The 26,601-nt window shown below is 52.9% G+C and overlaps 1 protein-coding gene across 4 annotated transcripts in view; it reads left to right on the plus strand.

Moving 5' to 3' along the window:
- BCL9L (BCL9 like) overlaps positions 1 to 26,072 on the plus strand; it is a 62,309-nt gene extending 36,237 nt beyond the window's left edge. For 2 of the 4 annotated variants that reach the window (XM_066203677.1, XM_066203676.1), the window contains exons 2-8: positions 12,329 to 12,692; positions 14,344 to 14,466; positions 15,670 to 15,880; positions 16,632 to 16,716; positions 17,141 to 19,529; positions 19,965 to 20,225; positions 21,488 to 26,072. In XM_066203677.1, coding sequence (XP_066059774.1) covers positions 12,392 to 12,692; positions 14,344 to 14,466; positions 15,670 to 15,880; positions 16,632 to 16,716; positions 17,141 to 19,529; positions 19,965 to 20,225; positions 21,488 to 22,647 — 4,530 coding nt within the window. In that variant the 5' untranslated portion in view covers positions 12,329 to 12,391 and the 3' untranslated portion in view covers positions 22,648 to 26,072. Of the gene's footprint in view, positions 1 to 12,328; positions 12,693 to 14,343; positions 14,467 to 15,669; positions 15,881 to 16,631; positions 16,717 to 17,140; positions 19,530 to 19,964; positions 20,226 to 21,487 lie in introns of those variants that run through there. The other 2 variants (XM_066203675.1, XM_066203678.1) reach the window with 2 other exon arrangements.
- Positions 26,073 to 26,601: the final 529 nt, after the last annotated feature.

Raw genomic sequence — 26,601 nt, forward strand, 5'->3', positions numbered from 1 at the left:
CAGCCCTGCTGAGAACAGATATTTATAGGCAGATTTAACCCTTGTGTGGTCTCTGGAGCCATGTTTAAAGGGACGGCATCTGGAGCAAACATGGTAGAGCCGAGTGATGACCTCTGAGGGTGTGCTGTCCTATCTGGTTTCTGTGAGTGATTATCTATGTAGTCTGGAAATCCCGTCTATGCTCTTCCTCTTTCTCAGGGGACACAGCTTTCCCTAGACCATGGAGCCTGGTTTCTATAAGCTTTGGTGAAAATGGGCTGGTTGTGGTTATTATTTGCTGACCAAGCTGGGCCAGCGGGTACTGCGGCTGCCCTGTGCTTGCGTGACCAGGAAAATGAGGACAAAGATTGTTTTGTCCCTCTTGCCCTGATTCTTTTTTTTTTTTTCTTTTTTTCTCTTTTCTCTCTCAGCAAAAGGTTACCCAGATTCTTCCTTTTCCTTGTTGGAAGCAGATACTATGTTTTCTTTCAGGCATGCCATCTTCTAAAGAGATACAGATTAAACCCTGCCCTGTCAAATCCATCAGATGTTTTTACCTGCCCTCCTCTTGGACTCTTGTGCTTGAGCATTTAGGGAAGAGCAAAACCCATCTGGGGGTTGTGCTGCTTTGTTGAACAGAGTTGGCTGCAGAGTGAGGCACATGGCAGGTTTGCAGTGACAGCTCTATTTCCAGTCCTTTCTTAGAGGGCATCTAGCCTCCCTTTTGGGGTCTGAGGTAGTGTTGGATTTAATTTGTCTGGCATGTCTTGAAGTGGCCTTCACAGAGCTGAGTATCAGACACTGGAGAAAGTGATCTGGGTAAAGGAAGAAAGCCATGCCCTCAGGTGGGACATGTAAAGAACTGACAGAGTAGTTATCTGAGAGTTGCAGGGAAGACGACACTGGTTCTGAAGGTATGAACTGGGGTGCAGACCTGGGGAACTGTGTGAGTCTGCTCAAGCTGCTTTTCAGTCCACCTCTGGCAAAATTAGGGAGCAGTGGCACTCCTGGAGCTAGTGCAGGGCGATGAGACTGGATAAAAGAGAAGCAGAAGTGGGTGCTACTGGCAGAGTTGGTGCTGCCAGGTGAGAGAATAATAGCCTGTATTTGTGCTCCTAAAAATTGGAAGATTGAGTCTAGTTGTGAGATGGGGAAGCAGCTGCAGCATCAAGTGGAAAAGGACATTCCTCCCTCACAATTGATACAGGCAATATCTCTACTCTCTGCCTGCCAGCTTGTACCTAGTGCGGCGATCCCAGGGAGGCAGTGCTGAGTCTTGTAGGACTGTTTTTCACTTGTCTTTGCACTGCATCTCCTGTGAATCAGCCAGAGGCATTTCCGATGTTAGAGATGGCTTGCAGCAGCCTTAAGTCAGGCTGTTTGTCCAGAGTCAGGTGCTTGGCCAAAGGTTTCATGCAGATGCTCAGGGTATGCCTCAATGACCTGTGTTTGTTATTTTATACCCTGATTCCATGCCCAAGGGGGCATGAAGCTCTGCTGGAAAGTCTGGGAGTGTGACACAGGGTGCTGGTCTTGCCTTGGGGATCGGCTCTGTGCTTTGAGGGTGTGAATTCAGAGCATCCCTGCATTTTCTGTACACTGATGTGCTGGGCATGGGAGATGCAAATCTGTGGAGAGTGGGAGTATGTTGGAGCTGCTTGATTCCTTGCTTATTCGTTCCGCTTTCAGACTATGGAGGCTTGGAAAGCAGTCCCCCCACGCACAGTTGTGTTCTCACTGCTTGCCTATGTGTCACATGGAGGAGCTCCCAGTTTTCCCAGAAGCTCTCGGTCCCAGGTCAGCACTAGCACCCGCAATCAAAATGCAACTTTATGGTGAAAAAAACTGGTTTCGGCTCCTGCAGCATCCCCCCAGATATCTCAAAAGCACAGCTGATCCAGGTGTGAAGCTGGCAGCGCTCGCCCAGCTCACAGTCTGGTCTGCTGCATGGTGGTGTCGTCTGACAGCTTTGTGTCTGTGGCTGTCTGACTGCATTTTGTACCCAGACTTACCGGTAGGAGTGAGGTTGCTTGGCAGGGCCGCTGGGCATGCTGATGTGGTGCTCCTGTGGCTGGGCCGGCCAGTGTTCTTCCAGGGCCCACAGAAGGGCTGGCAGCCACCCGCTCTCCTCCTACCTGAGGAGGCAGAGAGAGAACCTGGCAGGAACATTGGGCACCCGGTTGAGTAACTGCCAGTCCTGGGATCTGCCCACACTTGCTCAGTCTCCCACAATGGTCCCATTGTTCCTGAAAGGGCAAGGAAGAGGCTTCCTGCAGCTTCCTGGGCATCACTGACCCTCTGCCTGCCAGGAGCAGGCTGCAGGTTGGGCATACGTGGAGCAGGGGGTCCCATAGGCAGGTGGAGGAGCTCTCACTGCCCTTGAGTGTGAGGAGGGGAGTTGCAGGGGAGCACCAGCCTGTCTCTGCCAGCTGCCTCTAAAATCCCCTCTTGCTGCTGTTTTGAGGACAGCTAGCACGTGCCTGTGCTAAAGACATACACCGGAGAGGTAGGGCCGTGTTGAGTCTTGATTTCCTCTGACAAGGCATAGGGAGGCTCTCTGCCTTCTTCTAGGCTGCTTTCTGCCATGACCTTTCCTTGGGAGCAGCTGCCAGTGGCTGGGTTGCTTAGGCCCTGATGTGCATGCCAGAGCAGAACACGTCTTTAGGAATTGGACATTCAGGGTGTTGGGGGGTTGATTCCAGTGGCTAAGATATTGGTGTGGAACCTGTTTAAAGCAATTCTAGACTGATCAAAGTGCCTTCTTCCTTCCTGTCCTGTAACGTGATCTTGGGCCAATGAGCTGCTCGGGGTCTGCTGTGGCTTCTGGTTCCTGTTGTTGTGGAGACGGAGCCTTGGAGGGCACAGGCGTGCCTCACTGCGGGCGCAGGCTCGGAGCCAAAGCACAATATCCGTGTGCTGAAGAGGACAACAAGTACCCTGTCACTGGCCCAGGGGGCTGGACCATCGTGTCCCTCTCTGCTTGCTAGCTCTGCACTGTCTGTCTTTCAATAGCAGTTATGCTTCCTCAAAGCTTTCTGCTCTGTGTGTTTCCTGATCAGCTGATTCCAGGAGTTATAGGGCTGCCTCAACACCCCTGCTCTGTCACAAACTTCCTCTCCAGAATCCATGGGACGAGGTAGAGGAAGAGGCTTTTGACTAGCATGCCAAGACATTGTGCAGGAAACTTTCTGGATGAGAGTCTTCAGAGATGTCGACCCCGGTGTATCTCATGCTAGCTCAGAGACTGGAGAACTGGCTTGGTGATCCGAACAGCTGGGGACTTTGAAATCTAATAGATATGAAATCTAATAGATTCCTTGTGAAAGTCGCAAACTAGTTCTTCTGCAAACCCCGATGCTGACTTGTTTATATCATTACCGAAACACCCGTCCTGCTTCCAAAAGATCTCTTATTTCCTCCCACTAAGTAGCCTTTGCACTCTTCCCCCCTTTGTACCCTGGTCTTTGTTGTTGCAATAACTTTTCTTAGTATGTTCGGTTTCTTAAATAAGGGCAGAACTAGAATTAACTGTGGAGGACCAAGGGCTGAGTTGTGAGCACTTGATAACCCCAGCTACTGTACCTAGTGCAAACAATGCTGCTTCAGAGCTTTATCTGGCTGAGTCTGGGCACTTGGCCTCTGGCCACAAGAACCACTGCAAGCCCTAAAGCCTCCTGCAAACCTCAGAGCTGGAGGAATGTCAGAAGCCCTTGCCCACTTGGCTAGTCATAAGCTAACAAGATCTCTCTCTCCTGGTGGGGAAGAGGGGCTCTGTGGGAGGAGCCCCAGGGCAGGCTGCCTCTGGGCCTTTCTCTTCCTCTGTAGCTGTACATCTGCTGCCACAGAGGGCTTATTGCCTCCCCGAAGGGCTGCAGTTAGTAAGATGGGGCAATTCCTAGCTCTTTTTGCCTGTTTCCTTTTGGGTGGTTGGAGGCCTGGCCAGGGGTAGATCACTGTGTTTCTGGAGGAGCTCTGTGAGTTGCTTGAGTGTTTGCATAAGGGCAGAGTAGCCCCTGAGACTCGGGACTGGGTCTGTGGGGAAGGCCATGCTGCATTTTGCACCTGTCGAGTGGCAGAAGCTGGGGAGTTTCAGCTTTACCTATGGAGGAGGCTTCTGGCGGTAAAGGTGAAGCATGGTGAGGAGGTAGAGCAACTGCTGTCTTGGGGTGCACAATGGGGAAATCTCTCTCCCGACTGGTGCGAGCCCAGATTCTGATGGTAAAGCCAGATGGGGAGCAGTGGCTTCCCTCTCCTCCTTGGGAGGGAGGTCTCTTCCTTTCCTGTAGTCCCAGTACTGCGTGCAGGCAGCTGCCACCACTCAGCTGCAAGATCAGCTGCCTGTGCTGATCCTCTCTGCACTGGGGAAGGTGAAAGGTTTCCCAGGGTGGAATTTCCTGCGAAGTAGTTACATAGCTGCTTCCCCTATGACCTTACACCCCGATGTGCCTTAGTCATGATGGCATGCAAATACGAGGCAACGGGGTGGGGGCTGGAGGGAGCTGCTGGGAAAAGGAAGTGACCTCAGCCATGGTTTAAATATAGGGCCCAGCGTTTGCTGCTGCCGGGCCTGGTATTTATAATCTTGGAGGAGTGCTCAGCAGCTTGCTGCATCTCTTTTACAGACAGGGCCGGCAGACAGCAGTGTGGGGGCAAGGTGCTGGGGCAGCCACCCTGCTTCCCTCTCTTTCCTGCGTTTCTCTGTCAGCTCCCTCTCCCCAGGTGTGCTGGGGTCCAGACATGTGTGTTCCCAGTTGCACAGACATGGTGCTGCAATCCAGGCAATTTGCAGGCCTGCAGATATTCCAACCTCTTCCTATTTTGCAGGTGTGTCCTTTGTATATTGCATTTAGTGCCAGGATTGGGCATAGAAGAGTCCAACTCTTCCCTGACTCTCTGCCTCGAGCCTCCTCCAAGGCAAACAAACTTGTTGCACTGCTGGTCATACAGCAGGGTGTAGCTGGGGTACACATCCCTGAGAGAGGTGGTAAGGGAGACCCTGCCACAAGGGTTTCCTACTGGGACCCTGGCTGCAAAGACTGTGCTATTCTTCAGGCTGGAAAGCGATCTGAGCTTGCTCAGAGGGAGAGCTAGTGTTTCAGGGAGATTTTCTGCAAGGTGGTGTGGGATGTCTAGCCCTCTCCTGCACTGTGCAACAGGCATCTATCTCCATGCTGCTTTAATCTGAACGAGCGTAGTAAGCATCTGCTGCAGGGATGTGGTGCATGGCTCTGCTCCCCAGCACAGCCCTCCGCACCCTGCGGAGGCGCTGGGGTGAGGGCTGAGGTGCCAAGGAGGCCTGGGGTCCGGGTGCACGCACTGTGCCCCAGCCCAGGCACCGCCGCGCTGGCAGGAGGTGCAGCGAGTTGGCCTGTGCTCAGCCCTGGCCGGGCTGTGGATGCCCTGGGTGACGGTGACACCTAGTGGCTTCCTGCCGTAGGCTCCACCTCGGGCCCAGAGGTGGGGCACCCGGAAAATCTGATGCTTCTGGACAGCCAGCGTGGAGCTGGACCAGCCATGGGCAGCAGGCCCTGCAGTGCTCGGGAACCCTTGTGTCTCTGGCTTGGGGACAGGGGAGGGAAGGCAGCCAGTTGATGGCCTTGCTGACGATAGCTAGTCAGTCACAGAGCCCTACAAACAGACTTTTGTATAAAAAGATGAGCAGAAACTGTTGTGTTAAAGGCTGGAAGCTCCTTGTGTTCTGGCATTGCTGGGTTCCAATCCTGAACGCTGCCGGCATTGCGGACTTCTTTTGCTATTGCCAAAGGATCTCAAAGCAGTTACTGAATCCTAGATGCAGGTGAAAGACTGACCTCATAGGCTCAGCTGCATCAGCTGTTTACCTGACATGGGTGACCCTAGGCACGGCTTGTCTCCCTTGCAATTCTTGTGGAAAAGGTAGGGTTTTAAGGTCTCAGCTGTGAGCCCTGCTGCTCAGGAGAGCTGATACAGCGGACGCAATGTGAGGCACAGCTCACTAGCTAGGCTTTTTAGGATTACTTGCCCAGTCCCAGTAACACCAGTGCACAAACACAGTGGAAATGGCCTGAGGAGATCTCTTCATGTCATGTAGCAGCTGTCCATGGAGGTCTGTGTTCTGGCCTTGCATTGCAGCCTGTGGTGTTATCTGCCAGAAGGGTTTTCTCAGGGAAACCGCCCCATTCATGTACAGATGAACTTGTCTTAGTGCATCCCAGCACAGCCAAAGGCTGTGTGGGGGTGTCCTGCTGTTACAGCAGCCCATGTTCCTGGCCAGATTTCATATACTGCAGGATGAGATCCTGCCTCAGAGGAAATTGAAGCTCCTTGAGCAGCAGCAATACCTTTGGAAGAGATTTCTGGCTTTGCTTCCTGACATGCTGTTACTCGACTGCAGTCTGCCAAACTGCAGCATACAGGTGGCTGTACTGCCCTTCATGCGGGGCACCCGCCAGCTTCCTGCAGGTCTCTCTCGCTGACCCACCCCTGCAAATCGCACTAGCCATTGTAGGAAGCAGTTCCGTGTTATCATCCCAAGGGAGCCACGTGTGACTGTCGAGTAATGTCTGGCGCATGCAGGGTTTCTGTAGGGAACACACCAGTTGGACTGGGAAGTTAAAAGGATCTGCATATTTGGTGTTAGACCTGGAAACTCCCTCAGCACAGAACAGGAAAGCAGGCTCTGGCTGGTGCTGCAGTAAAGAGGAGAGGAGTGGGAGAAACTGTTGAACTAGGGGGACAAGTAAAGGCTAGGAGAGGTCTTCTAACCCTGATTGGGCTGAAGCTGTGACAGAAGTGGTGCTGGGAAGAAAGCAAATTGCATTCCTGATTCACCTTGGTGTCTCTGAGCCTCAAGTTCCACCCACCTTACATGGGATGTGTGTCCCTAGGTGGTAGGGAACATGAATCTGAGACCTTTGCAACCTGTGGCCAAGTAGCCCCACAGAAACTCAGAATTCTCAAGACAGCTCCAAATGACAGGAGATAACAGGGCCTGCTAAAACGACTCAAGAGAACTGCTAGGAGTCAAAAGAGCACTAGGTTCTCTCTGCAGGTCTTTTAGAACCCTCCCATAAAACTGTCGAGGGCACCACCTTCTCTGCCATTTAAAAGGACACTAGAAAGATTTAAGAGATAAATGGAAGTGAAAAGAGGCTTCTTGAGTTTATCAGTCTGATGATAAAAGGGCAAGATAATTTCATGACGCATTCAAAACTGATGACCCTTGTCAGCAGAGTTGCCCAGTGGAACTCCCTGTCTTCCAGTGTCTCTCTCTGGCCAAAGCAAAGCTGAAATGAGAATGCCTTTAGCAGCAGCCTGGGTTAAAGCTGTTGTCGCTGGTGATGAACACTCAGGCAAGCGTTCCCACACTGGGGTCAGGGAGATGATCCTGTAGTCATTGGTTGCTGTATAGCGGATTGTCTCGCAGCTGTGCTTGTTGGGCTCAGGTCGGTTTCAGGCTCCGTCTGGGTGTTCAGACCCATCCCTGACTCTTGGCTGGAGCTGGCTGGCTGACAGCAATGCTATTTCGCTACTGGTTTTGAGGGGTTTGTTTCTCACTGGAACAGATTCAAAACCTGTTGAACCATCTTGTGAGAAGGACTGTTTTGGAACGATTTTTTCATGGGAAAGGTCAAGTTTCTGATTCTGGCCTTTTCTCAAATCAGAAGTGATCCAAGGATCACACACCTCAGAAATCTCACTTCTGGGAAGTTGTCTTAGTCTCTCCCTCCATGAAATACACTGACTTTATTGACATAGTATGGTATTTTTTGGAGGTGTTCAACCCCTTTTGCTCTTAACCCTGGGAGGACTGGTAATCTAGGACTGGTGTTGGGTCGTGTGCTAGGGATCTCATCCAGATTCGGAGTGCATGGTATCTCAGGAGGGAGCAGCAGGTTTCTGGAGTCTCTCCTGCTGTTCTCTGCCTAATGTCTTTCTTCAAGAAGCCCTTGAGCTTGCTTAGGACCTCTCATTTCCAAGGCCAAGGTGTTCAGCATGAGTTTGTGGTGGTGTCCATGGAATTTGGATTAGATTGTCCAGGATAGCGTCCTGTAGTGAGTGATTGGGTGGTTATCAGCATAGGCTGCGTGCTTAGAGGGTGTTTGCAATGGTAAAGCGGTCTCGTTACTTCCTGGACAGGCTGGCAGAGAAGGGTTCCGTGACTTTCTGTGTGTTGCATCACCGTGTCACAACCCGTTTTGTATGTTGGGTGTCTTGTATGTTGGCTTTTGGTGAGCTGTGGAACGCACAGCACAGCTCAGGAGGCCTGGGTTCTGGTGTCCACTGTGCATGCACAACTTGATCGTTGTGGGAGGGAGGTGTGACGAAGCGTCTTCCTTTTTTGAGTCATTGTGGCTCTGTTTTCCCGGCTTCCTCTCTTGTGCCTTCTTCCAAGAGGGATAGCACAGCAGCAATGCCAGCCAGCTCCCAGATGTGGAAGCTGCGAGGCTGCTGGCACGCATGGGCCCCTCGTTCTTTGCAGCAGTGTTGGGAATCCATGTTATCGTCCTCTGGAGAGAGCCCGGGAGCATGATTCACCAGAAAGTCTTCCGGGAATGCAGCGGGGTTTCAGGTTTCTTAACTATCAGCTAGCAATTCCCAGATTACAAATGTCAGCCCAGTCTCTCCTGCCCAGGGCTTACTCCTTCTCTCCCTCTGCTGCTGTTCAGTCTGCACTGGAGAAGGCTTACTAAAAGCAGTTTTTGTTATTTTGTTTCAAGATTTCTTGTCTGCTAAGGTCTCAGCCTTAGATTTAAGGCTGTGGCTTTTCAGATGTATCAGGTGCAAACACTCTCTGCATTTGGATGTAGCCCTTTGTTCCACAGATACTGTGCCTTGAAAGTTTCCCTCCTATCATGAGGTTGGCTGGGTTGTCCTCCTGTGTAACGATGGTGGAATCAAGGCACCCAAAACTTGCTTGGGCTCACGAGTGGAATTGGTGGTAGCTGGGAGCAGAAGCCAGGAATCTCATCTGCTTGCTTTAACCAGTGGGAATTAAGTTTGCTATTGTCTTCAAAACTACCAGGCTGGAGTGGGTGTGTTGCTAAATTGCAGAGAAAGACAGATTTCTGTGCAGTCTTCTATTTGTCGTGTTCTTTTCAAGGTGTTTTGAATTGTTTGTCTCCTGGTGTCAGTGTATCTACTTTCTAGTTAATTATCTTCCATGGCCCAGGTGTATGGCATGCCTGTTAGAAACTCAGGGTATGTGGAAGGAGCTTACAGCAGTCAAGACGCCTATTGTCATGCTTCGGCCAGACACGAGAGGCTGAGGCGGATCCCTGCTATCCATCTGCAACAGAATCCAGCTGTTGCTACTTCTGAAAGCAGAACAGAATCTTCAGTCAGCTGCTTCTGGCATTTGTCCCATTAGGAATTGTGAGGCAAGTGTTATCCCTCTGAGAGGACACTAGACGGGAGGACTTTCCAAAGTTTAGCCAGGTCCCTCTGTCAGCCCAGGGTAGCTTTCCATCCTGCCTCAGGCAAGGTTTTGAATGACCTCCCTGGACAACCAGCCTAGTCCAAAATAAAGAAAGAAGGTAAGTGCCTCCCAGATGTTACATTCTGGAGGAACCTCACAGCTGATGAGGCTCATCCATGCTGCAGGCAGTGCCTGAAGGTTTTGTCATGGCAACTGCCAGGTCCTTCGGCTTGGAGGTGTGTGTTCCTTGCAGTCACATCTGAGAACCAGAGGGGCATGAGGTGAATCTCTGGACTCTGCAGGCGTGGGCTTTTCAGGGCCCTGGGCTTCCTCCTCCCTCCCTGAAGTATTCACCTTGCTGGGCCGTACCAGGGTTGTGCTACAGTGCAGCTGGGCATTCACACTTTCGGTGAAGCCTTTTGGCATCTGTTACACACACAGTATCATGCCGGTGCAGATGTGCCACAGGCAGACCCGGATCTCCCAGCCTGCTGTTGAAATGGGAGCGCACCCTCAGTGCGGGTGTAGCCACACAATGGCGTCAGTGGGTTTGTGACCCTCAGGACCGTGGTGCAGAGTATTGCAGGGATTGCGAGCGCGGCAAAGCGGAGGTGGGGGAGGGCCTCTGGGCCACCAGCAGAAGGAGCTGCTGCAGGGCTTGTTTTCTGGAATGCTGTCTGGCAGCAACCTCTTTGGTGGGGCTGAAGGCTCCCTGTGGCCGGCCAGCCAGTGGCTGCAGGCAGCATGTGTGTGCTTAATGCTGCAGCTTGTGCCATATGGACCTTCTCCTCCTCCCTGCTTGCCCTCTCTGTGTCTCCTTCCCCCCTCAGCTCCCCTCCCCCTGCAAGTGGTTTGACAGAGCAATTGGGCAGGCACTGGGACAGCAGCTCTGACATAAATCTCTCCTGGTGTGGAATGAGGGGTATAAATATCCAGAGAGTGATGTGATCTTTCCAGCTGCTATTAATAGGTCTCTGGAGAACAAGAGCAAGCAAGCGAGACTGGCTGACACTTAAAGGGCTAGCAACTCCCTTATGTGCTGTGAAAATTAATCAGCACTGTAGCTCACCATCTTCCTCCAGGCTAGAGCAGAGCCCTCACCGAGGTGTGTTGGGCAGAGGTGGAGGAAGAGGGAGTAACTACCAACTCCTAGCTAGGAAGCAATGATAGGCCAAGCTGCGCACTAAGGATCCCAGTAACTAAGGAAGAACGCTTGGGCGGGCCGTGCCACAGCAGTGTTTGCATAGCATGCCAGCAGCCCCCAGCTCAGCTTGCAGGGAGGCAGGTGCTGAGACGACCCCTTGGCAGAGAAGACCTTTTCTGCAGGCACAGAACTCGCTCACAGTGCGCGACAAGCTGCAGCCTGCACCTTGTGGCGATCACAGTCTTTTGGGGATTATGGGTCTGCCGAATGTGCTTCACTTGGCTTTCTTTGTGAGGGTGCAGTGATTTTGCCCTGGCAGAGTGAGCACTTGGCTTTTGCTAGTGGTGTCTCCAGGCTCACCTTCAGCAAGGCAGGAGCAGCATGTGTAGTGCTGCTGAGCTCTTGTGGTACTATTTAGACACGTGGGGTTTGGTCTGGAGCTGGTGCTTCCTGTCCCTGGATGGCAGAAGAAATCCGTGCACAGCATCTGGCCTGCGTGGTCCAAATGGGAGGAGCAGACCACAGCAAACCCCTCCTTGTGTGCTGGGAAATTCCTCAGCCTGTGCACAGGGAAGCTTCTCGGTGCATTGTGGAGGTGTCACGCAAAGCATAGAGCAGATGTGAGCAAGCAGAGTAATACCTCAGCTTCCATGAACTTGTGGTTTACTCTCCTTGCTTCCTGCTTCCCCAAGAAGTAAAAACGACTGTGACAGGGTTAGGGTGTAGTTACCAGAGTTACGTGTTGAACCAAGGGTTTGTGGTGGCCTTCCAGAATACACAATGTGATATGGAGCTGCATCCCAGTCATCTCTAATGCCTGTGCAGAGTTTCAAGGGGAATATTCCCAGTGTGAGCATGAGACTCTGCCAAGGCAAGTAGATCCTGAAAGGAGGGCTGCTGCAGCGTTGCTTACCTGCATGCGTGTCCCTCAGCCCAGAAACCTCTGTGTTCTGCCCTAACCTCCTCTACTCTGCCAGAATCTGCCTCAGCCTGCAGGGCTATTCAGAAAGCTGAGCTGGGTTTTGAGCAGGAGAGCATCATCCTGCTATCCCAGCAGGCCTGTGGCACATTGCATCATCCTGCTGGGCTGGAAGCTCCCGCTAATGTGGACACCCCCTCACCCAGAGCCTTAAAGCAGGAGCTGGGACTGTCCCTCAGGGCCCTGGGAGAGGCAGAGCTCGTCTGATGAGTGCCTGCACTTCCTAGCTCTGCCCTTGCAACCCACTGCCTCCTTCTCAGTTGCCTCAACCTTTGTTCCCTGCTCTGTCCCAGTTTTCTCTTTATAGGCTTGTGTTAAGACTGTCTGCTCAGTTGTGTTTTGTGTGTTTTGCAGGGCAGAGGAAACTTGTTTAGCAGCAAAAGGGGTCCCTGAAAACAGTAGGGCACCAGATTTCTCTCTAGGGTCACAAAGTCATCTAAGCTCTGGGAACACCTGCAAAATAGCTCTGAGCATCCTTGTGCTCATCAAAGGGCCAGGCTGGCATGGAGCACCCATTTCTCGTCTTGGTCTTGGAAATGAGGGTGCTCGTGTCTGTGGCTCTTCCTTGAAGTACTGGCAAGTCTGCCATGCCTGGGTGAGAGTTTACAGCTTGTCAGCATGTGAGTGAGAAAATGCAGAGCAGGATTTTTTGCTTAAAGGGGCCAAGGCTAATTCCCAGCATGAGCAGCTCTGGGTTGTGCCTTGCCATGGACTTTGTCTGGCCCTGTGACCAAGTGACAGCCCCAGTGCACTGGTCCTGGCCTGTGCTTCCAGCAGCTGCACCTGTGTGAGGGGCACTGTGCTGACTTGCTGCTCTTTTCTCTTGCAGGTTTCTGATCTAAGGGGCTGGGAGCTCCCTCCACTGGCACTGTGGGAATCTTTAGCCAAGCCAATGCACCCTGACAACAAACTGCCCAGCCATGGCAAGGCAGGCAGCAGCAGTGCCCTGGCCCAGCACCACAATGTGAACCAAGCACCCACCTGTAACTTGGGCTCAAAGGGTGTGGGGGCAGGCAGCCATGGCAGCAAGGCCACTCAGATTTCCCCTGGCAACTCTGGACTGAAAAATAGCCAGAACACTGTCCCAAACTTCAGCTCCTTGAAAGGCAAGGTGAAGCGGGAACGAAGCATCTCGGTGGACTCCGGAGAACAGCGAGAAGCCAGCACCCCATCACAGGACACAGAATCAAAAGGTAATGCTCTCCTTGCCTCAGCATGTCCTCCTCTCAGTTGCTACAAACGTCCTGGCAGGACTTGTGATGGGAGCATCTTTGGTTTCTCTGCTGTGTGTTCTGTTCAGGCTTGTCCTGGCTGCCTGTGTGACTTTTGCATCACTGCTTGTCACATCTGCAGTTTTTCGACCAGAGTGGCTGAATTCTCATTTGCTTTGCATTTCATTCCCTAAACCATTTGTTCCACCCAGAATCTGGCACTGGTTTTCACAGGCTAGTGAGGCCATCTAAGCAACAGCATGGTTCGCTGAAACTACTCCGAATGCCCCTGCATGTGCAATGTGCAAACTTTTAACTTGGGACTTAGTTGTTTTCTAACTCCTTGCTGTTGCTAGAGAGCTGCTTTGTGGTGTTGCAGCTGCCCAACAACTCAGTCATGGGTAGCAAGGAGGTGCTGCAAGGGTCACTGTCTGAACAGTTCTGTGGTTTCATCAGCAATGGATAACTCTTGTGTTACAGCATGTGGCTTCTGGGAAAGGGCTGAGTCAGTGCTTCTAAACGCCTTGCCTTCCCTGTCCTCAGCGGCCTTCCCTGTAACCTCTTGCATTCCACCAAGCTCTGTGCTCAGTGGCTCTGTGGGATACTTGAGCATCTCCCAGACAGTTGTAGGAGGAGAAATTCCAGTGGTGCCCTTGGTTCCAATGAAGACTCACACCCGGTCCGCAGACGCAGAGCTTCTGTTCTGGCTTGTGCCCCTAAGGATTTGTTTTCACAGTCAAAGCCATGTTGACTGACTGGCTTAGGCCAGAGCTGTGCCATGGAAGAACAGGTAGAATGTGCCTGAATTGACAGGTAGAATATACCCCATAGTGTTACAGGGGTAACCGTACACCACTGATCATAAGCATTTGCAGTTTTGTCCCAGAACTATCTTGTAACCACACTTCCACAGGAAAATTATTAAAATGGCTTGATCAGAAATGCCCGAATCTCCTGTTTTCCTAATACACTGGCAGATCATGTGAATATGGTCATGATGTAAAAAAGACGATGTAAAAAAGCGAGGCCAGACAATGTTTCATTAGTTAAAGCACACGACTGGAAGTTACTCATCCTGTGTCTGATTGCTCTCCGAGTCCCTAAGTGCCTTTAGGCAAGCCACTTCCTCTCTGAGCTGCATCAGTCCCATCTGAGACAGGGACATGTGGAGGGAGCATACGAGTTTATGGAGAGCAGGCAGGCCCCTGCCTGATTGATGTCAACAAAGGGCTCAGTCTGTCTCTTGTTCCTACAAAGGATGTGACTGATGCACCTTTCCATTCTATATTCAGATTTTAATTGCTGAATCGCAGACCCTTTAGGTTTACAGTTAATGCCCAAAGTTCTCTAGTTTGGAATTGCAGGTAGACACATACTGTGTGCAGGCAGTAAGAAATACATCTCATTCTGGAACTTTGTCTCTCACAGGGAAGTCTCACTAGATCTGGCTGCTAAGACAAGGAGCCCAGACTGAGCAGATGCTTCAGGTTCTTAACCAGTGCTGGGCAGATGTCAGAATAAGGCTTATTGCTCAGTGCATCCTGGTTGGGTTGGCACTGCCAGCATGCAGCACCCAGCTGGGCAGGACTCCAACCTTTCAGTGCCTTAAGTGCCTCTGATGGTCCCTTTGCAGGTGAGGTGGCTCCCCGTAGTAAGCGCCGGTGTGTGCTGGAAAGGAAGCAGCCATACAGCGGCGATGAATGGTGCTCTGGGCCGGACAGCGAGGAAGACGACAAACCCCTCAGCAGTGCACACAGTGAGTGACTGCCTCCTTACCAGCTCTGAGGCTTGAATAAAGCCAGGTCCTTCCTAAGGCACAGGAGGGCTGATGACACTGGCACCTTTAGCTTTGCCTGTACGTGCTCACTTAGCCGAGTGCGTGGGGGCCCATTTCAGTTGGTGGTTGTTGTGCTGTGAGAATATTTGCCATGCAGTGAGGTCTGGGACCTATTTTGTGGAGATGCTACTGAGATGCTGGAGGGAAAGGTGTTGAGGTTGAATGTCCCTGGCTCTGGCCACACTGCCCTGGTCATAATGGCAGCTAGAGTGCGATGTGCATTGCTCTTACTGCAGCAGATGAGTCTGTGCCAGGCCACTCACCTTTCTCTCTGCAGCTATGTTGTAAAGACAGCTGAGTCTAAAGATGCTCTTGAGGTCTTGACAGTGGTTTGGGCAGAGCTGAGCTGTCCTGAGGTGTGCAATTTTAGGGACAACACAGTGTAGATCTTCTCTGTTTTCCAAAAGCATCAGTATTCTTTGACATTTATATCTACAGTTCACTTTGCTTTCAAACTGTAACAGGGAGAATATATGAGAGATGGGGCAAGGTCCTGTGGGACCTGAGGAGATGCCCATGTTGTCTGCTGGAGAACATGAACGTGTAGAAAAGCAGGGAGAGGGTGGCCTCAGTGCCTGCCAGTGCATTGTTGCCATCATCTCCAGAACATCCACTTCGCCTTCTCGGCACAGTCCATAGCCTGTGCAGCCTGTGCGGGAAGGGATAGTGCTGCTTCCCTTGTCACAGCCTGCACCCAGATCTGCCTGGCGGGAATGGGTCACCGCGGGGCTGCCCAGGGGCAGGGGCTGGCAACGAGGCAGCGCCCGAGTCCCCGCACCGGTTCCCGGCGATGTCTCCTGTGCAAATGCCGCCGTGGCAGGGTCGGGCTGCAGGAGCTGCTGCCATGGGGAGAGGTAGCTGGAGGGGAGCAGGGAGCCAGCTGAGTTAAGGGGCGAGGGTAGAGGAAGGCAAGGCATGCCTCTGGTAATTGCAGTGCTTGGTAATATTAATTATGGATCTTAGCTAATAACGGCTGCCGATCCACAGTGGCCGGTGCCGCGCGCAGCGGCCCCGGGCCAGGCGGGCCGGTGCTGCCACCCGCTGGTGGCTCGTCCGTGCCGCCCGCGGGCTCCGACCCGGCAGCAGCGCCCTCCCGGCAGCTCGTCTCCTCTCCTTCCGCAGGCTGTAATGTAGCAGATCCTGCGATGTCCACGGCCCCACAGCTTGGCCCAGGGTCCAACCCGCTGCCTAACCTGACCGAGAGCAGTGCTTCCGGCGTGCCCCATGGTGCTGCCCCTGGCTTGCGGTCAGAGGCCGCAGGAGGCGGAGGCGGCGGAGCAGGGAAGCAGCCTTCACAGTTTGTTTACGTCTTTACAACGCACCTTGCTAACACGTAAGCAGTAAAGCCCATACCTCCCCCACTGGTGTTGGCTGGCCTTGTCACACCTGGCCGGCCCCGTCACACCTGCCTGCTGCATGCAGCGCTTGAGCACAAGAGAGCTGGAAAAACCTGTGTCTCTCTGGTTGGACAGAGTGAGAAAGCCCTGGGGTTCATGAGGTATGCTGGCAGCCTCTGCAGATGGGCAAACTTGGACTTAAATACCCACTTCCTCCCAGTGAGGCTTGGCTCTGCACTCTGTTTCACCCACTGTAGACCCCATCTAGTCATCATCCAACAAAATGATTCACCCCAAGCAGTGTGGGCTGCTGGTCTGATTCGAAAGTGTCCGAGGGGTGGGTGTCAGAGGGAGTGTGATGTAACACATGGCACGGTCCACACAGTTCCACTCTTCTGTCCTGCATTCTCTCAGCCATAGAGTCTTAGCAGTTAGTTTAGTCTGTTTAGTTTTAGAGCTCTGCTGTACCACAGGTTCAGTGTGGGAGATCCCAGAGCATCTTGGTGACACCCACCTTAGGACAGCAGGTGCAAAGCAAAGCCTGTCGCAGGACATGGGAAGAGGGAAGTTCAACAGAAAGTGATCATCCATTGGGGTCTGTGCAGGACAGACTGGGAGGACTCTTGGTTACCTCCAGAGATTTCCCTCTTCCTGCGGAACTGAAGAATGGAGGTGGCAACTGGGGCCTCGGATGGGTAGGACGGGGCAACGGTGCCTGTTCTCAAGTGATTTGTGCTCTCTCCCTAGAGCTGCAGAGGCTGTCCTGCAGGGCCGAGCTGACTCCATTCTGGCCTACCATCAACAGAATGTCCCGCGGGCAAAGCTAGACCAGGTATACCACCTGTGAACCAATTGCTCCTGTTGGCACGTGCTACCAACTATTACCCTTCCTGTCTGATGTGGCCATTCTCCCCCATCCCCTGGCTCAGCTGTGAAAGAAGGGGTTGCCAGAATGCCCTTTCAGTGGGGTGGGAAGCTGCTTTGCTGCGAAATCTCTTTGGCACAAGTCCTTGCTGTTGTCAGCTGTGAAAAGTTTGGGATTGGGCATGGCATTGTTCCCCTGCTGCCATGTGTGCAGGGTACCTCCTTGTGCATTCCTAGATCATGTAGTAGTACCTACATTTTCTCCTGCAGCGATTGAAGGTGAACTGCCATGAGGCTTCATTTTGGGACAGAGGGGTCTCCTGCAGGGTGCAGGGAAGAGTACCTTCCTAGGATCTTTCCCTGCTCAAGTTTCTTCCCCTTTTCTCTGCCAGGCACCACCTGCTCCTAAAGTGCTGGGCGTTGCTGAGCCACTTCCAATTAACCCTCCTGCTGCCAACACTCCACAGTCCCAGCCACTGGCCCCTCAAGCAAGTCAACCACAGCCGCAGCCTCCCCCACCACAGCCTCCAGCCCCACCACCTCAGGCCATCAGTCAAACACCTTTGCCAGCGCCCAGCAGCCTGCCCCAGGAAGGGACAAGTGAGGATGGCCGGAGAGATCTGACTCCCAACTCTTTGGGGAACAATAGCAGCAACAACCAGCCTGGGAGTAACCATCCAAATACGCCCACTGCATCAGCCAACACCATGCAGCCTGGGCAAGTAGACTCTTCTGCCACGCCCAGCTCCGGCCTCCTTGGAGAGGGCCCGGGCCCAGGGATGCCGGGGAATGGGCAGGCAGGCCTGGGCCCCAGGAACACCATGAACTCAGAAGGGCTCTCAAAGGAGCAGCTGGAGCACCGAGAGCGTTCTCTGCAGACCTTGAGAGACATTGAGCGTCTGCTGCTGCGCAGTGGGGAGGCCGAGCCCTTCCTGAAGTCCAGCCAAAATGCAGGTGAGGGGGGTACTGCCCCTCAGCCACAGGCTGCCTCTGCCCAGCCCCCCGCGCCTCCTGCCAATATGAAGAAGTACGAAGAGCCTCTGCAGTCCATGATCTCCCAGACCCAGAGCCTTGGTGGGCCCGGCCTGGAACACGAGGTGCCCCACCACGCTGGCGCTGACATGGGACAGCAGATGAACATGATGATGCAGCGGTTGAACCAGGACAGCCTGACACCAGAGCAAGTGGCCTGGAGGAAGTTGCAGGAAGAGTACTACGAGGAAAAGCGACGGAAAGAGGAGCAGATCAGCATCCATGGCCGGCCCATGCAGGAGATCATGATCCCACAGTCAATGGGGAGCATGATGATGCGTGGGCCTCCACCACCCTACCACAGCAAGCCTGGAGAGCAGTGGCCACCAGGGATGGGCAGCCAGCTGCGGGGACCCATAGATGTGCAGGACCCTCTGCAGCTGCGGGGAGGGCCGCCCTTTCCTGGGCCACGGTTCCCTGGGAATCAAATGCAGAGAGTCTCTGGCTTTGGAGGGATGCAGAACATGCCCTTGGATGCCCTTGGGCCCATGAATGCCATGCAGAGGCCAGTCAGGCCTGGCATGGGATGGAGCGATGATATGTCTCCTATGGGAGGCCCTGCGAACTTTCCACAAGGCACCTTGTCCTACCCACCAGGGCAAGGGGACCCAGAAAGGTTTATGAATCCCCGTGCCAGAGAGGAGATCCTGCGGCATCAGCTCATGGAGAAACGCCCAGTGGCAATGCAGAGGCCCATGCAACTATCCGGCAACTCCATGAGCCAGGGCATGGAAATGGAGAGGATGATGCAGGCTCACAGGCAGATGGATCCATCCATGTTTGCTGGGCAGATGACGGGTGAGAGCCTGAGCAGCGCCCCAATGGGAATGGATTTTGCAGGCACTCGGGGGATGCTGAGCCCCCCTATGAGTCAGTCAGGCCTTCGGGACATGGACACACCCATGGGCCCTGGCAACCTCAACATGAACATGAATGTCAATATGAACATGAACATGAACCTCAATGTCCAGATGACCCCACAGCAGCAGATGATGATGTCGCAGAAGATGAGGGGCCCCGAAATGATGACCCACCAGGGCATGAACCCTGAGGAGCTGGCCAGGGTTAGGGCTCAGAATGGCAATGGCAGTGCAATACTAACGGGACCCCAGAAAATGATGATTCCCTCACAGTTCCCCAACCAAGGACAGCAAGGCTTCTCGACTGGGCAAGGGTCTTACCCCAGCCTGCCCCAGGAGATGGGCAGTGGCTCAGACATGTTCAGCCCTGAGCAGGGCACCATGCCCGTCAGTGGCACCACCAGACTCAGCCATATTCCTCTGCCTCCGGCTTCCAATCCCACTCCCGCACCAGGGGGAAACCTGGCCAACATGCACCCAGCACCTTCCCGGGGACTGGGCCGCCGGCCCTCTGACCTCACTATCAACATCAACCAGATGAATTCCCCCAGTGTGGGTCACCTCAAGTCTCCCACCCTTAGCCAGGTGCATTCTCCACTGGTCACCTCCCCATCTGCTAATCTCAAGTCCCCACAGACACCCTCACAGATGGTCAGCATGCCACCTTCAAACCAGTCTGGACCTCTCAAGTCCCCCCAAGTGATGAGTTCCTCTCTCAATGTCCGGTCTCCAACTGGCTCACCAAGCCGCCTGAAGTCCCCTTCTATGGCTGTTTCTTCCCCTGGTTGGGTGCCATCTCCCAAAGCCACCATGCCCAGCCCAGGAGTCAACCAGAGCAAGCAGACTCTCAATATGAACTCATCTGCTTCCATCGGAGCACTGGATCAGGGTATGCTGGGTGTTTTGTATGCAAGTGCATGTCTGTGCTTAGTTTTGGTGAGTGTTTGGACAGGGTTTCTCTCCAGCCCATGAGCTCTCTCTGGAGCAGGAAAGCACGTGTTCCTGTGCCTGGCCCCACATCTCACAGAGCAAGTATTTTTGTCCCCGGAGTACAAACAGGGTCTTTTCAGGTAGATCTGTGAGACAGGCAGCAAACGCTGTGTCTGTGCTGGGCAGCCAGGGACAGGTTTAAGTGAAAGTTTGTCACTGCTCTGGAGCAGGTCTCTGCATGCGCCTTTTCGGAGTCCAGAGAGTGCTGGACCGTGCCAGCTCTGTGCTTTGCAGCCTCCTCTGGTCACTGCTGTCAGGACATAACAGTGTTGCCCTCTGGTGGGAGGAAGCCACAGTGTGTGAACAATACTAAGTTGATCTCTCTTGCTTGCAGGTTCTCTCCCTTCTGGGCCTCGGAGCAGCTCTTCCGCACCAGCCAGCAACACCTCTAGCACCATGAATCCAAACATGCCTTTTACTTCCTCTCCAGATCCATCCCCTTCCCAGAACCCCCTGTCACTGATGATGTCCCAGATGTCCAAGTATGCCATGCCCAGCTCCACACCACTTTACCACAATGCCATCAAAACCATCGCCACCTCTGATGACGAGCTGCTGCCGGACAGGCCTATGCTCCCACCTGGAAGTATGTCAGGTATCTACTTCAGGAGGTGGGCTTGCGAGGGGTCAGACTGTCTTGTGGCTGCCAGTGGACCTGAGGCAGCAGGTGGAGGAGATACTAGAAACCCTGATCTCCCCATGACTGCCAGGTCACATAACTTAAATTTACTCTTGTTGGAAGCATTCTGTACACTTCCCTACCCTCTGCCCAGGCTGTCCGTCAGCTTTTGGCTTGGGTGGAAGGGCATGAGCTGGTCTGGCTTGAGGAGTCCTTCTTCCACAAGACCTGGAAGTTTTTTACCTTTACCCATGTAGATGCATTGGGTCCAAGTTTTCATGGCTCATGGAGTTTTTCTCAGATCCAGGACGTGCAGGCAGAGGTCTGCTGCTTAGAGCCCTTGTTGTGTTCCTGTGCAGTGGGACAGGGATGCTCTGAATGGGGCTTGGGAGTCTGGAGTTTTGAGTGGAGCCCAAGTGCCTGCACAGGCAAGGCTGCGTTGTAGCGCAGTTGTGATTTCAGTAGGCCAGATATGCTCTACTAACTAGTGGCACTGGTGAGGACACCTAGGCAAATGAGTACTTTTTGTCACGTGGTGACCAGCCCAGAGGGGAATTCCAACAGACTCTACCACTTGATTTAGGAGTCTAAAGCTGTCTGATAAATATTTTTGGCAGTTTAGAAAATTAAAAATCAACTTTTTGACTCTTTCACTGCTGAGCAGTCACTTTGGTTGACTGCAGGCATGCAAATGCATTGGCTGCCTCTGCAGGCACTGGTGGCTGCTCTGCTCTTCTGGTGGGCACAGGCCGTCCCGCACAGACAGCACCTGTGCCAGGCTGCTGACTCTTCTGCTTTTTTCCTCCTCAGCACGCGAGGTTGTGTGGTCACTGGAGCTTGCTGGGTGGCAAACCCTGTGGCAGGCAGTGGCGAAGGGTCACTCCTTGCTGCCTTTCAGGCAGCTGAGAGCCCTGATGACGAGACCATGGTGTAGGGCACACATCGAGCCAGCCAGGACTCTAAAATCAGGGGAATGTAAGAAATTACAAATCTAGCATGGGACTGGATGAAGCTGGAAGAGCCCTCTAGTGCTTGTAGGCTTGGGGAGCTGGAGTTGGAGACACTTTTTCCTGATGTTGGTGCTTTGTAAGCCCATTTTGGAGCTGCTTACTAAGCATCGTGCTCCATGCTCAGGGCATTCTGAGCAGGACTGCTTGGCAGGCTTTCAGGATGTGGATTTTGCAACTCTGAAAGGTCTGTGGGAAGGGTTAACTCTTCTCTCTTTTTGCTGTCCTTAGGCGTGACGGGGAATCAGCCAAATCAACTGCACTTGAACTCTGTGGGGCCTGGATCCTCTCAGAGCCCCATGGGAATGAACCTGCCTGGTCAGCAGCCCCTTTCCCATGAACCACCCCCCACCTCCATGATGTCCTCCCCAAACCCTCTGGGCTCCAACATTCCTATGCATCCGAGTGGGCCAGGGGCGGGCGTGCCCCCCCAGAACCCCATGATGCTGCCCCCAGGTCCCCAGGACTCGCTGAGCCAGCAGTGCGGCCCTGTACCCAACAGTTCACAGATGATTCCTTCTAACCAGCTCGTGTTCCCTCGCATGCAGCAGCCCCACAATGCCATGCCATCTCCTGCTGGAGGCATGCCCATGGCCCCCAGTGCAGGAGGTGGCCCTGGGATGCAGCAGCATTACCCACCAGGGATGCCCTTGCCACCTGAGGACCTTCCCTCCCAGCAGCCTGGCCAGATGCCCCCTCAGCAGCACATGATGGGCAAGAATATCCCTCCTCGGATTGGTGACCCCTACCCGCCCGTGCTTCCTGGGGTGGCGTCGGTGCTGAACGACCCCGAGCTCAGCGAGGTCATCCGCCCCACGCCCACGGGGATCCCGGAGTTTGACCTGTCCAGGATCATCCCATCAGAGAAGCCAAGCAGCACCTTGCAGTATTTCCCCAAGAGCGACAGCCAGGCACCCAAATCTCAGCCTTCCAACCTCCACCTCATGAACCTGCAGAACATGATGGCTGAGCAGCCCCCCGTCCGTCCAGGTATGAATGCTCCCAGCCTCCCCGGGCAGCAGGGTGTGCAGAGGGGACTCAGCATGCCCATGTGCCATCCTGGACAAGTGCCCATGCTGGGCAGGACAGGCATACCGCCCCAGCAAGGCATGATGGGCAACAGCATGCACCAGGGCATGATGTCTCCACAGCAGAGCCTGATGGCCCAGCAGAATTTCATGCTGATGCAGGCCAAGCAGAGAAGCATGTCTGTGTCGGGGGAGATGTACGCCCAGACAGGGCATATGATGTCACCTCAGGGCTCTCTCATGGGGCCCCCGCCTCAGCAGAACCTCATGGTCACGCACCAGATGAGGCAGAGGAGTGTCTCCCTGGACAGCCAGATGAGTTACATCCCCGGGCCTGGGAACATGGCGAACTTGCCTTTTTAACCCTGACTGGTGCTCAGGGCTGGGGAGGGAATGGGGCTGCCCCTACAAACGTTTTTAAACCTTTCCGTGGGGCGGGTTGAGGGCCAATGCCGGTGGAGTACACCACGTGGGGTGCTTTTCATATTGGATTCGCCTCTACACAGCCAACCAGATGTGCAGTAAACTTGATGTGAATTGGGTTTCTTTTTCCTTTCTTTTTTGGGGAAGGGGAGGGTGCAGAGGCTGGGAGTGGGGCTGTTACTTTGAACCCTGCATGGTTACCAGGGACATCCAGACCTTGTGGCAGTTTGTAAAATTTTCACTTATGGTTTTCCTCTGTCAAGTGTTTTTCTTGCCCTTTCCCCCTTTTTTTTAAAATTGTCCTTCCTTTTTAAGCAACCAAAATGTGCAAGAGGTTTTTGGAACTAGCTGTAAATAGGTCGCTGGGAAAGGCAAAATTTGTGCTGGTTTTTAATTGTTCTGTATTTCTGTGTTTTAATAGAAGCCTCAAAACATGTTTTAAAAAAGAAAGAAAAAAACCCCATGCTAAACAGTGTACAAGGATTGAAATCTCTCCTTGGGGGAGGCAGGAGGATCCCCAGGGTGCACAGGATGTTGAGAGATGCCATTGTAGAATGACTCTGTCAGACCTGTTGTTCACGCATCTGAATGGTTTTGCATGTGTGGGAGAGGGGGTGGTGCAGCGTCGTGCAGATCTCAGGTCCTGCGGATACATGGATACTATGCCGAGTACACAAACAGCCACTGAGCAAGGGCCATTGGAGGGCATGGTAGCCCCAGTGAAATGCTGCTGGAGCGGTGCTCATCTAGTAGGGCAGAGGTCACAGCTTTACAGGATGCAGCTGTTGCTGCTCTCTGGAGAAGCTGCTGTGTCTGGGATGGAAGGATGCTGGCCGTTCAGCTGGAAAAGCATCAAGAACTTGGGCATCGCGGATGGTAACACGCTGACCAGCTCTGTCACTTCTACTCCCTTCTCTTCCCTTCATGCTGTGTCCCCCGTAGGCAAGGTGTTGTGGTGTGTAGGGACAGATGGGCTTTGAGGTGAATGAAGTGATGCATTCCAATGCTTCCAGGAGAGGCTAGCTGGGAACCCTGATCTTCTGCAGCCTTCCTACACCAGTATATTACCCATCCATTAACCTTCACCGCCGTCATGCTCCCCTGCCACTGAATGCGTTCCCAGGTTTTCCTTGTGCTTGTCAGTCCTTCTTCTGTAGAGTTTTGCAGGCAGTCTTTATCGTAACCTGAGCTACTGGCAGCAGCCCTGCCCTGTGGCACAGGAGAGGTCCAGCTCTTGAAGAGGACCTGTCCCTGAGTGCAATACTCTACCTCAGCGTTCAGTGTTGGCAGCGTGGCCATCCTGTGCTTCGGACAGAAGAGGCCAAAGTTGAGTTGCAATCTCTCATTCCTAGGCTGGCAGAAGCATGCCATTTGGACAACTCTGGCTTTTCTGGATGCACTCCACCCTCTCCATCCTGTACTCCATAAGGTCTTCCTGCATGCAGCCCTGATGGTCTTTGCCATGTTTTTTCACAGAGGGGAATGTGGTGTGATGCATGCATGTTTCTGCACACGCCACAGTATCTCTGGACCTCTCGGGGGACTTGCAGTTCCAGCATCCAGTGGTGAACCTGGGGCACACAATTTCTGAAGGAACACTGCTTGGAGGATTATTTCTGCAGAGCCAGGCTTAACACACTACCTCTCTTATAACAGACCTCACCTTCCCCAACTTGCTGTTGCAGGGAGGAGAGGGCTTTGGAAAGGGAGATTGCCAAGTAGTGAGTGAACAGCGACACTTTTTATCAGGTTGCAAGCTGTTTGGAAAGGCTGGTAGGTGTTGAAATGCTAGCCCAGCAGCTGTCTTGATCCAATCTGTGAGAAGATGGAATCATAAAGTCCCATTAGGAATACAGTGAAGCTTTGCAGCGTTTTGTAGTGAACAGTGCTGGGTGAGAAGCATGGGTTTGGATCTAAGGAAGGATCTTGCTCTAGTCTCCTGCTTTGAGTTTGTTGTATACAGTGTGAGCAGGTACCATTTTTTAAAGTGGTAAAGCAGGAACAATCACGAGACGTTCTCCTTCCTGCCACGGCAGTTGGATCAGAAGAATAATCTTCAGCCCAGGCTTTGGACCTGACATGTTAGCTGGTTGGATTCTTGATCCTTTCAGTGTGGGTTTCATGCAGGAGGATGTGGCTCAAACAGATGTAGCTGTTTCTAAGTTTAACTTGCCTGAAAGGCTGTAGCTTCTCTTGGCTGCACTTCAGGGTGTTTGGTAGCTTCTCATAAACATCCAAATACCAATTACAGTCCCAAACTTTGCTCATCACCCACCAGCAAGTCTTGGCTAATTTGAAGCCATAACATTTTCTATATGAAAGTTTTTTTGTTTGCCTGTAGATAGCTGTTGTTTTAGCCTGGTTGAGATCTCCATGTGTTTGTACTTTTCCTGTTGTCCCTTTTGCCCAGCCCTACACAGAAGTTGCCTGGGGCTTGCAGTCCTCACTCTGTCAGCAGCGCATCGTCCCTGTATCAGCAGGAGCCTGCAGGCTTGTGGCACATGCCATGCAGTGCTCAGGAGACCGGTGCTGAGTGCTCACAGGGGCATGGCAGTGCAAAGCTATTTCCGCCTGGCAACAGGAGGAAGACCTGTCCTTCGGTGACAAATAAGAAGCTAAGCCTTTTGACTCAGTAGCCCTGGATACAAAAGGGAAATCCTGATGCTAGGTCAGAGCTGAGGACTCTGGAGCAGCAGTTAGTGCTCTTCTGCAATATCCCACTGCCCTGGAGTAAGCCCTACCACTACTACTGTGACGGCTGCACCATGGGAAGAAGAAATGCTGCCTAACACCCCTGTGCCCTAGGCACTGCTCCCAACCATGTCTGTGAACAGCAATGTGGCAGGAGTTCCTTTGGAAGCTCGATGACAGCCAGTTCTTGTTAGACCCGGGCAAGGTTTGCCATCAGCTGGTTGCCTGCTGCCGTGACCTGTGTCTAGTCTTGTGTCTTGTAGTTTATTGCTTGGCTCCTCACCTTGAGTTCTGTGTACTGACTCCACGTAATCACAGTAGAAGGTCTGTCCATCTTTTAGCCATGACTTTGCCATGTTTTTCCAGTTCCAAAACGCGAATGCTGGAAATCTGCATCTTTCAGTATGTTGGATAATCACACACCTGGAATTAGCTTTCACATTGAGGTAAAGTTGACTGACCTGTTCTCTGTCATCCCATGAAGAAACTTCCCCAGTCATTTTGTACCATTATATAAATATATATATAAATATAAATATATAAATACAATATGTGAAGACATCTTATTGGTTTTTATTTGAAACAATTTTTAGGCTTGTTTTTGGGTATCTGTGCTGCCTGTAATGTATTGACCTGTTTTATAGGTGCCTTTTTATTAAAAAGACAAATTTCAAGACCTGACCCCGTGCCTGTCTTTTTCCACGTGATTTTCCACAGGACTGCGGCAGAGACAGAGAGTGTGAAAGGTGCTGGAAGGATTGTGTGGGCATTGGGGGAAGCCCCTTCTCTGCAGCACTCCCAGGCACATGTTCATTCATGCGTTTCCTTACTTGCACTCACCCGTGCATGCTCCACTGCCTGCCACGGTCCTTTGATCACTGTGTGTGTAGCAGGATGCTCTGCTGGAACCCCAGCTCTGTCTCCTGGGAGACTTGGTTGCCCTGCAGGAAACAGAGAGCAGTGTGCTGTTGTGAGGGTCTTTGTGTTCCCGTCTTTGGGGTTGCCTTCATCAGAGACCAGGGCTTCCTGTGGTTTGTCTGCTGGAGCCTCGTTTGCGGAGCACAATCCAGGACTGAGGGTGCGGAGGGCGTGCTGTGGATGGTGGTGACGTTGCTTTCCCACACACCATCCCCCTGCTTTCTGCAGGAGCCACCCTGGAGCTCCCCTTGGCTCAGTCCCCCTTCCTGGTGGCCGGGTGGGCAG

This window comes from Chamaea fasciata, unplaced genomic scaffold, assembly GCF_029207755.1.
Source record: "Chamaea fasciata isolate MVZ Bird 193981 ecotype frontalis unplaced genomic scaffold, bChaFas1.0.hap1 SCAF_24, whole genome shotgun sequence".
In the NCBI taxonomy this organism is placed as follows: domain Eukaryota; kingdom Metazoa; phylum Chordata; class Aves; order Passeriformes; family Sylviidae; genus Chamaea; species Chamaea fasciata.